This window comes from Ixodes scapularis, unplaced genomic scaffold (assembly GCF_016920785.2).
Source record: "Ixodes scapularis isolate PalLabHiFi unplaced genomic scaffold, ASM1692078v2 PGA_scaffold7__128_contigs__length_106722199, whole genome shotgun sequence".
Classification (NCBI taxonomy): Eukaryota; Metazoa; Arthropoda; class Arachnida; order Ixodida; family Ixodidae; genus Ixodes; species Ixodes scapularis.
In genome coordinates this window covers 46,692,819-46,702,932 of record NW_024609882.1, presented here as the reverse complement: position 1 = coordinate 46,702,932, position 10,114 = coordinate 46,692,819, and the positions used below count along the sequence as shown (strand labels likewise).

The following is a 10,114-nucleotide window of genomic DNA, read 5'->3' as shown; positions in this document are numbered from 1 at the left end:
ACCAAGCAGACAAACATGGCTCAAAATTTTGCCGTTCTGGGTTGCCGGGAAGTCTTCAAATATGTATTTGACTAATTTCACGATCCTAACCGGCACTTATTTTCATACATGAACTATAAAGATTCAAAGGTGATAAAACACAATAAAACCCAAAATCAGTTTGAATACAACTCGGTACGATCAAGCAGCCGTGGCAATGTTCACCGAATAAAATTTCAGTGGGATGGCTCCCGACACCTGCCATGGTTCATGTTAAGGTGAATCATGATGCAAATTTTGTCATAGCATTACTATAGAAAACATTCCACATCAAAAGCATACCACTAGAGCAACTGGCACTTTGCAGAAATGGTTCTGGAAATGTACCATTGTAGAATTTCAAACCCATTGATAGCCTTCTTTATCTAAAAAAGAGAGGGAAGCACATTTGCTTTCCTGTAAGACATGTAAGAGCTCAGAATTGCAATCTATCTCAGGAGCCTTGTAAGTACAAAGAGTCCATAAAAATTTTGTTTTACAAATTTTAAAAAAGTAGCATACTCATGTAGATCTTAATGAAAGATGAATGCATTCCTCCGATAAAAATAAGCATTCCCTACGAGTTGCGAATGCGAAAGCATGCAAGCCGCTTGTCCACTTTCTTTTTCGTCTGCTGCATACTTTTCGTCGCCGGTCGGCGCGTGTGCTCCCCGGTGACCTAGGACGCTCTGCACTGATGGACACGCAGCGCCATGGGGTGAGCAGTCGTGGAAACCGACGAGCGCAGCGGCCAATGGGAGCCTCGTCGACGCGTGCCAGCCAATGGAACCGAAGGAAACTATCGGCCGCTTTCGCACTTCAGACTGATGATGTCAGCTCGCTACATGAGACAGCCAATGCTTTCGCATTAAAAATTATTCATAAGCACTACAGGCTTATCGATAACAGGCTCAAATGAATGCAGTAAACACGGTCACATTTGTCAATAGATCTCATCAAACATAAGACTTTCAGAAATGCCTGTTAGATAAATGAGACAAAATAGAGGGAGAGCCTTTCTCACATAGCAGGCCTCGCACATTATCTGCACTGAACACTTAGATTATTTTTTGGGTAGAGGTGTACTTTTACAAGCATTTGATCCAGGTGTGCTAGCGAATACCTGCATCAGTGGTTACCGCAAAAAAGCTCATCCGGCTGAAAAAAAGTAAATTATATTTTTATTCAGAAGCAGTGCAAGTGTCCATGCGTGTGACCTTCAAACAATATCACTCAAATTCGCTTCCAACAGTGTTTACAAAATTTGTAAAACTAGAACGAGGCAGGTCTTTGTTCTGAACAGAAAGTCTGCACAAAAAGTCGGTTGAAATCCTAAACAAATGCCCACTTTCAGAAAATAAAAAGCAAGGTCAAAGACACAACATAGTAACATTGAACGGCCATGGTTCCTGAACATGCACTTCAAAAAGAAAGTGTGCTAATGGCAATGACCATACTCTCTCTAAAACAATGTCAACCGCAAAAACTACTTAACAGCCTAAACACTGAAAACATACATTTTCCTACGTCGCTGCATAGCACTGGGGTGTATATATTACAAGGTGTGTGTATAAATATGTGGAAAAAAAACTAACTCCGCAACCAAACGACGCTGCGACGATATTCCTTCGTATCACTCCCTTCACAACTGCCGCTCCGGCTCGTGAAAACTGCCCGTTCAAAGTGGTCGGTACAAAAGTAGGTAAAGCCCAACTACAAGTCGGCTCAAGAAAACATCTCTAGGAACATTACTTTTGTCTCGGCTGACCAATGCATGAAAGAAAAAAAGACTGTCTTTGGCTCGAGGCTGCAGTTAATTTGTCGCCAAAAAGGCAGCATGCCCGGCTAGCATCTCAACTCACATTTGTACAGCAACAGGCAAGGCTGGATCTTCTCCTCATAACCTCAAATTGCAATAGTAATTAAAAAAAAAAAAAAAAAAAGTCCAGTCACAACTGAATATGCTCCCCCGACATCATGACACGAGGTGCCCCGAAGAAAACGACTGGCAGACAGGTCTTAGGAGCTGCAAACCGTAGCGGGATGTGATAGGCAACACAAAAATGTGTACTTTAGTATAATGATGCGTACTACAGAACAAAATTTCAAAGCCCAACTTCATGCTATTCACTGTACTAGACAATGGCCGGGTTACGCCATCTCATGACAATGTTTTCACACTGCAACAAGTGGCCTAGTTGCTAACCCCTGTCAAAAAGTAAAAATAAGTGTTCTGTTAATGTTTCCAAAGGGAAAGTATCAGCAGAACAGAAACCAGCAAAGTACACATTCGAGGGAACCCAAACTGATACGCACAGTCGTTGATCCCTAGATTGCTTAAGAACAGCTGTTTTCTTCGAAACCACCTTGTAGTACACGCATGAGCTGGAAAGTGGGGCCGCACAAACCCGTCGCAAAAGCAACCAGCGCTTTTGAGCAGGGGCACGCTTAGCGTCGCAGAAATTGTAAACATAAAAGTATCTAAACTAAGATGCAGAAAGAGATTCAAAAACATACAGAGTGATGCAACAGCGATTGCGATACATATAAAACCTACCTAAACATGATGGCCGAAAAACGTGGCCCAAGACTACAAATGCCGTGGGCATTGCCGATAAGACATACCACAAATGCACATTTGAAAACCACCACCAAGCAGACTTGCGTTGACCCACAACAATGTCGAAACGTGAAGTGGGAAACAGGGAATGCTCGAACTGCAGGAAGGTTTGACTTACGGTACAGCAAGGACCTACTTCTTTAAGTATACCGCAATCCATGGAGACTAATATGAGACAAAAAGATGACAAACAGCTGAAGTCATTCCCATATTCAAAAATAAATCTTCCCGGGATTTCGAAAGAAACATTTCAGGTGAGAACGTTCTGCTTTCTGCAGACTTGTGAGAAGAGTTTGAAAATTTTGCAGTGACCACAGAAAGTAACCTTCTCCCCACTTTTTCGTTTCGTGCTCCGACCACCAGGTGGCCACGATTCCCAGGCTTGTTGATAGCCGACGTCTTCCTCTGCCAACGCATCGCAAGTACAACGCAACGCATCGCAAGTACAACGAACTTTGGGACACGAGTCATCCCCCACGAAAACAACTTGTAGAAAGAGGTGGCCTCCCCCGCCACACAAAGTAACATAACCTTTTGAGCAATTATGCTTAAGGAGCATTGTCAGGAAGTCACGTAGAGTGCATTTCAGTCAGTCACTACCTTGAAACATTTTCCGATCCCAACCAAAAACAAAATGCTAGGTCAGCGAGGCGACATCAGAATTTACAGGAACTGTTGCTGTCGCTGGGCCCCGATTCCGGGTGTGGCACAGCTTCCTTTGTTTCTGGTCAATTGAAAGAAACAAGAACAAGTTTACAATCAAAGGTGCAGAGTTTGAAAGTTTTGTAGTTAAAAATAATACTGGGAATCTATCTTGGCAGACAAAGTGCATACTTACTATGGTGAGCAAAGGGTGGGACGAAAATGTGGCCGAAGCTCACTTTGCGCGAGAGTTTCTCCAGTGCCTGGAAATAGAATAAAATCATGAGCCATTCCACTCTATGAAGGTGGGTGACCAGCAAAGCTGTTTAGCACACGACACAGAACCGCCCCGAGGAGGCGGAGAAAACTAGACACACGCGACAGACCGCCACCCGGCGGAAAGTAGACACGCGCGAAGGGACCGCCACCCCGGGAGAGCAGAAGGAAAGGAAACTAGGCATGCAAGCACTTGGAATGACGACAAAGAGAGGGCGGTGCGAGCGTAGACATGGCCGACGCGGGTCGCACAGCGGCAATTTTTTGAGAAACCTTTGTTATCTACCCGTGAGTCTACTGATCTTGAAAATGGTGTCTACTGATAACTAATCTACTGATTAGACCTACTGCTAAATTCCCAAGCATCAAGGAGAATGCAGGGAATGGTGTTCCACGCGTCGCACGTGCCGGCGTCTGCAGCAGTAACTATTCTAAAGCAAAAGCCTAAACCAAATGGCATCTTGCACATGCGTTCGTGAACGCTATATTTTGCTTATTTACTTTGAATCTTTTATACAGCGAAGGCATGCGCATGTGGCAGTGCGCACGTAGAGTTTTAGTCACTGCACACGAAAAATCCACAGAACCCTAGCCATAAACAGCTTCGCTGTAATTAAGGTCAAACAACACGTCACTCATTGCTGCTTGAATACAAGAGGTTTTGGCTGACACTTTCACCAGCCACATGACAGTTGTCATGTGGCTGGTGAAACAAAGAAAAGTTGATACCGCCCTGAAGTTGTTATAACAAATATGTTTCTCAACTGCAAAATAGGTAATGAAACGATGGTACTTCCTAAGGAATTTGACAAGTGTTACTTTTGTGTTGAAGGGCATTTTAAGAAAAAAATATGAAAAACGAAAATTTTCTTCATTTAATTTGCTTCAACATACTTTTTAAAGCAGGCTGCACCCACGTGCAAATGACTGAAATAATTTTCGTTTCAAGACCAAACTAACAGCCATCGGACAGCCCTTTGTTCAATATTGTCAATTAACTCCCGGAATAATCATGAATCTAGAGCTTACGTACATCCGCCTAATTACTGCATTTTGAATTTAACGAAAGAAATTTCTTTGGAAACTTATAAAACTTGCAGGGTTATTTTCATAAGTTGCCCATGACGACATTAAACGTCCACTACAACTCTCTGGTGCACCTCAGTGTAACTCGGAAAACACCAAAAGTTCTAACCCTTACGATTCAATCGGAGCGTGACGAGCTCTCACGTGGTTCACTCCGTTGCTCCGAGTGGCATTCACCGTTTCCCCAAGTTATGCTGAAACAATGCGTACTAGAACCTCGCCGACACATTCTCCGTTAACATGTTTCCCCGACCGTTAGATTAACGAATGCCGGTCCCTCCGAACACCCGTCCATCGGGGTATGTGTGTCATTTTCCTTGTTTGCTGCGCTTGCCTCCTCCGCTCTGGTGTCCAAAAACTACCGTTCGACCCTCATATTGCCCCGCTCCCTTTCTTTTTCTCCTCCTGAACTCTCTGCGCCACACTTCTGCATTATTCTTGGGGGGGCATGATCATAAACAAGGTTTGGGAGAAATTGAGGCTTTCGCAACAGCCCATTCATCTTCCCTTCTCTTTCTCCTGGGCGTGCACCCGCTTTAGCCACGCTCGGTGGCTCGGCTCCGCTAATTTCTATTCTTGTGGGAGTTTATAATCGTGCACTGTGTGCGTGTCTGCATGCACTTATGCATGCATGTATCAAGCTTCAGCGCTCTGCGTCAGCATGGGCTTCGAGCTTCATCGCTCTGAATCGGCATGCCGGGAGCGGCGGCTGATGTGGGCATGATACCGTATTTACTGGCATAATGAACACATTTTTTTTCTTGAAAAATTTACACATATCTGGGGGGTTTGCGGGGTAAAATTTTTGCATTTACACACTTTGTGCAAATGTCATATTAGGTGCCAATATGATTTGGCAAGGTACTGTGGCACGTTTCCATTGATGGAGGCGCACCCACGACTGGTCGCGCACGCGCCACGGTAACCATGCTTTATAAATTGCGAACCTTTTTGAGGGCGCTTTCGGCTTGCCTTTTGCAGAAGGAAAAGTGTCCTACGAAGTTCACTCAGCACGGAGAAAAACGCGATTGTTCTTAGGCCTTACCACTTTCACGATTTCACTGTCCGAAAGCCGACCACAGACGACGGCGTGTTTGTTGATATCAATGCATCCGATAGGCGAACCATGTTAAATCAAGGCTGGGGAATTCCTCAACCCAAGCTTCATCAAAAGCGCGCACTGCTTGGTTTCACGTTTGATCACTTACGCAACTACGCACTTGCAGCCGTTACGAGAGCGGCTGGGCTTGACTTGGCATGACTGCATGGCGGCAAAAGAAAATTGGCTTGGTGGCTAGCTAAGTTGGACACAATTCGAGACTCGCAGAGCCAAATATTCTAGGCACGTTCATTACGCAAAGAAAAAAAAAAGGTCCAAATATTGGTACCCATTGTGGGGGGTGCGTTCATTGTGTGAGTGAGTTTATTATATGTATGAGTAAATACGGTACTTGGCGAAACTTGGAAAATACAAGATTACGGAGTGATTTGTGGGCACAAAATTTCGTGATTGGGAGTGGTATGCCTTGTATTTGTCTCCATGGCGTGACGTATTCGCATAACCAATGTTCCAAAATATTTTTCAAATCGCAAAATTCACAAAAATAAAATTTTCACAAAAAATGTGAAGTCATTTGCAGTACAGTAAACTTTTGTTAGTTTGACTTTGGTTAATTCGACCTTTCCTTTAATTCAATCGTGTTCAAAAGTCCCGGCGAGTGCCCATACATTTCTATGAGAGAAAAAGTTTGATAGATTGAACTCGAGAAGACTCCGCATCGGATAATTCATCCCAAGTAAGTGCGCACGGGCTCACGTTGCATAGCACCACGGCAGAAAAAGCACCCACGTACGGCGAAACATGGGCCCTTTGCTGCAAAGTCGAAAGTGTGCAAATAGGCGCCTGCTCCTCTATGCCGTTGAGATGGACCATAGCGAATGACACAAGCCAGCGCACCCATTTGGCGTGGAGCAGCGCGGAAAGCATAGCACATGGTTGGGCGTGGAGACAGCGCACGCTCTCAAAGCGCTTGTCTGTAGCATCATATGCGGTCCCCATCTTGCGCGCCAAAAAGCGCAAATTCTCTTTTCCTTTTTTTTTTGTTATTTTTCTTTGCTGTCAACGGCCTGGCTGCCCGGAGCCAAAGTCGGCTCTTAAAGCTTTCTTTTTCTTTTTTTGTGGTGCGCAATTTTTTGGGGACGTGCCGTTTAGTTACGTTGCTCTCCGGAGCATGCATTTGGACACGCGTTTTAAGCGCAGACGACAACAGACCATTCATGAGTACTTTGCACAATAAAGGAAAGTTTCATTTTAACCGTTTTTCAGTCCTTTTTTTAATTCAATCCTTCGGATAATTCAACCAAATTTCAAGGTCCCGTTGAGGTTGAATTAACGAAAGTTTACTGTATGTAATAATTTCTCAAGTTCAAATAAAATGCACAAACGTCTCCCGTTTAAAAAAAAAAAAAAATTCCCTAGCACGTTGAACAGAATATCTAACACCTGAAGATGCTCAGCATTGAGTCTCAATCCATAGCACACAAAACAAGCTTCGTCCTTTGCAACAGTACAATTTAAGCTCATTACAACAGATCTGGTCAGAACAGACAATTGGATAGTATAACATACCAATTTGTGAAGTTTGGTTGGTTTTCTTCTACATACCATTGACTCAACTTCATATCTGCATACAACATACTCCTTTTACAACATGATGCCAAAATCTTGGTCAAAATCAAGGTCTGTTATGACGAGCTTAGACTGTATTCTGACTCTAAATTTTGCCACTATTGTAGCTTTAATCCAGTGCACCGATCGCGTCGTCGCTTCTTTCTCCGCAATACTAGGCCACCGGCGTGGAATTCAGAACAATACAGAAACTCTACATTATTTGGCTGATACCTGACATCTCTCCAAGGTCACACACCGAATGTAAAAAGACAAATAAAAAGAATCCTACCTGTCGTGCCTCGATCGAATGGTCCCATGCGAGGCATCTCCCTTCCGGCCTGAAAAATGTTTTGAACATATTATAAACATAAAAAGCGCAAAGGACAAACAAGGACTCGAAGAAGACGAGACAGTATGTTAAACCAACTAGCCCACCTAGGTAAATATTTTAGTGTATTGTTATGAATAAAAGCTTGTAAATCTACGTACGTACACTTGGCAACACCACAAACACTGCACACTTTGGTTGCAACCTCACAGCTTTGCAAAACATCCATAACCAGACCAATGCAGTTACATATTTCTAACATAAAGCTCTAGAAAATGGCGCTACACTCCATCCACCCCCAAGCTGACAATGCAACAAAAGCTTGATGCTCGTTGGAGCATTCGCACGTTTATCTTTCGCCACACGATTACGCTCCTGCCCAGACTCACGTGCGGATAACGTGGTCAGGCGATGAAAGGGAGGCGATTTCATATTTGCCGAAACAAAGAAAGTTAAACAGAGACAAAGCAAGAAAAAAAGTGTTGCGAAAATGGTGCGCAGATTTCAGTTGAAACGCAATAGCATTTTGTACAGTCTTGTACAGCATAAATGTTTCCTTCGCAGCTGTAGCTGTTAATGCCGCCTTCTGGTGAAATCTGGCGAAGTTCAAACAAAAACACCTACATGATCGCTAGGAAAATGTGCTCTCCCCCTCGCCGCTGGACTTTGCACAGCCACGTCAACGGTTGCGAGATGTTATCTCGCTGACAGACGCATACAAACTCCCGTAGATCACACAGTCAGGGTTCATGCTGGCCTCGAAGACAAAAATTCAAGGGTTTTCAAGGACTTTCAAGGCCTGGCCAGGATAAATTCAAGGACCAGACAGCCTTACTTAGACAAAACACAATTCTAAAAGCGTTAAAAATATAATATTTATTGCACGAGACAAGATATTAAGGGGCTTTCCTTTTTGTATGCTAGATTCAAAGAAGCACATTAACAACACACGTTGCCATGTCCCACATGTTAAACAAAAAATATACACCAAACAAGCACTTGCCCAATGCTCATGGTAGTTCACATTGCTTTTTCTGGACTTCGAGGTCAATGTTCAGAATTTCCTGTGCCTTGCTTATGGCAGTCTTCCTGAGGCTGTTGGATTTAATGATCCATGTAAGCTCACTCGTGGCTTCTGCCTTATCTGCATAATTGTTGGCTGAAGCCGTCAATTCAGCAACAGCTACTTCCAGTTTCTTCTTCTTTCTCAATCTTTCAACTTCTTCGTCAATGCAGCACCTTTTCACCTGCCTTGCATCTTCAAGCTCCCGCTTCTTGGCTTCCAAGAAAGCACGGTAATGGTGCCTTGCAGAAGCCACGGACGTCCCGAGTTCCTTTGTGATTTGTAAATTCAAGATGCCACCTGCCTTGTTTACAGAGTCACATACAATTCGCTGCGAGATGTAGGAAATGTCTTTCATATTTTCCACAGCGACCTGCCGATTGACACTGAATCCTCTCTCAACACTCGCTTGTCCGTGACTGAGGACAAGCAGAAGCTTAACGACTACCCACAGTTCACTGTGTGACGAATTGATCTTCAGGAGGTCATAAAAAACCTGTTCAAGGTGTCCGAAGTTCTTTCAAACTGTTGCAAATCGTGCCTTCGTTCTTGCAATAGCTCGGCGTATTGTGCGAGCACAGTGTCCCTTTGATGATCACTGATCCTTTTTGTCGCAGTGAGGGAGTTCAAAACTTTTTTGATGCCTTCCAGACACTCGTCTGGCTTCCAGCACATTTGCCTGGGGTCCAGTGAAGTAAGGCCTTTTACTATGGGTAATCGTAGTGGGCTCTTCTCAAGTATCTTCTTTGCTACAGCGGCAAGGAATTGCTTACACTGCATCCTAAATGTAAATGCATCTTTTGCACTTACTTTGGAGCTTTCAGAATCTGTTGGGCCGCATGGGCAATGTCTACCTTCTCAAGTGGGGTGTGGTTGTTTGGATCGCCCATGTCAATCTTGAGCATGCTGGTGATGCCTGTTGCCGAGCAGAGAACCGAGCATTTCACAAATTTCGTCACCAGCTTTCTCCCCACACTTTCAAGGTCTTTTGCCAGGAAGAATACCAGTGGCTTGTTGACCTGATATTCCACGAAAAAAGGCCGAAGCATCATGGCAACCCCGAGAGCAAAGTTGAGCTTTGCCAGCACTAACGGATCATCGCAGAAGTCAGACAGGCATTGCAAGGAAGCTCATTTTGGAAGATTCACTTCTTTCCTTCTTGCGGATTCCACATACTTATTTAGATCAGGCCAAAGAAGCAAAGCGCGTTCAATAACTGTAACATTCTCGACCCATCGATGCGCAACAAACTTGCACGGGAACAGTGTCTGCTCGGTTACAGTTATAAAGTCCTGCCTTCGCGCTGGGGCGTCCTGAAACAATGTGTTCAGGCTTGAGAGCAGGCCATCTAGTCCCCACTTGCTGGCTGTGACGCCTGCTTTGCAAGCATTGTGTACTGTGTGCAAGCCA

The 10,114-nt window shown here is 44.2% G+C and overlaps 1 protein-coding gene across 1 annotated transcript in view; it reads right to left on the bottom strand.

The window, feature by feature from the left end:
- Positions 1 to 1,177: 1,177 nt before the first annotated feature.
- The window catches only part of LOC8027059 (putative extracellular sulfatase Sulf-1 homolog), an 86,848-nt gene continuing 77,911 nt past the window's right edge, over positions 1,178 to 10,114 (bottom strand). The window contains exons 16-18 of the mRNA XM_029979455.3: positions 7,603 to 7,651; positions 3,477 to 3,543; positions 1,178 to 3,362 (exon numbers count right to left, since the gene is read on the bottom strand). Coding sequence (XP_029835315.2) covers positions 3,516 to 3,543; positions 7,603 to 7,651 — 77 coding nt within the window. The 3' untranslated portion in view covers positions 1,178 to 3,362; positions 3,477 to 3,515. The remainder of the gene's footprint in view (positions 3,363 to 3,476; positions 3,544 to 7,602; positions 7,652 to 10,114) is intronic.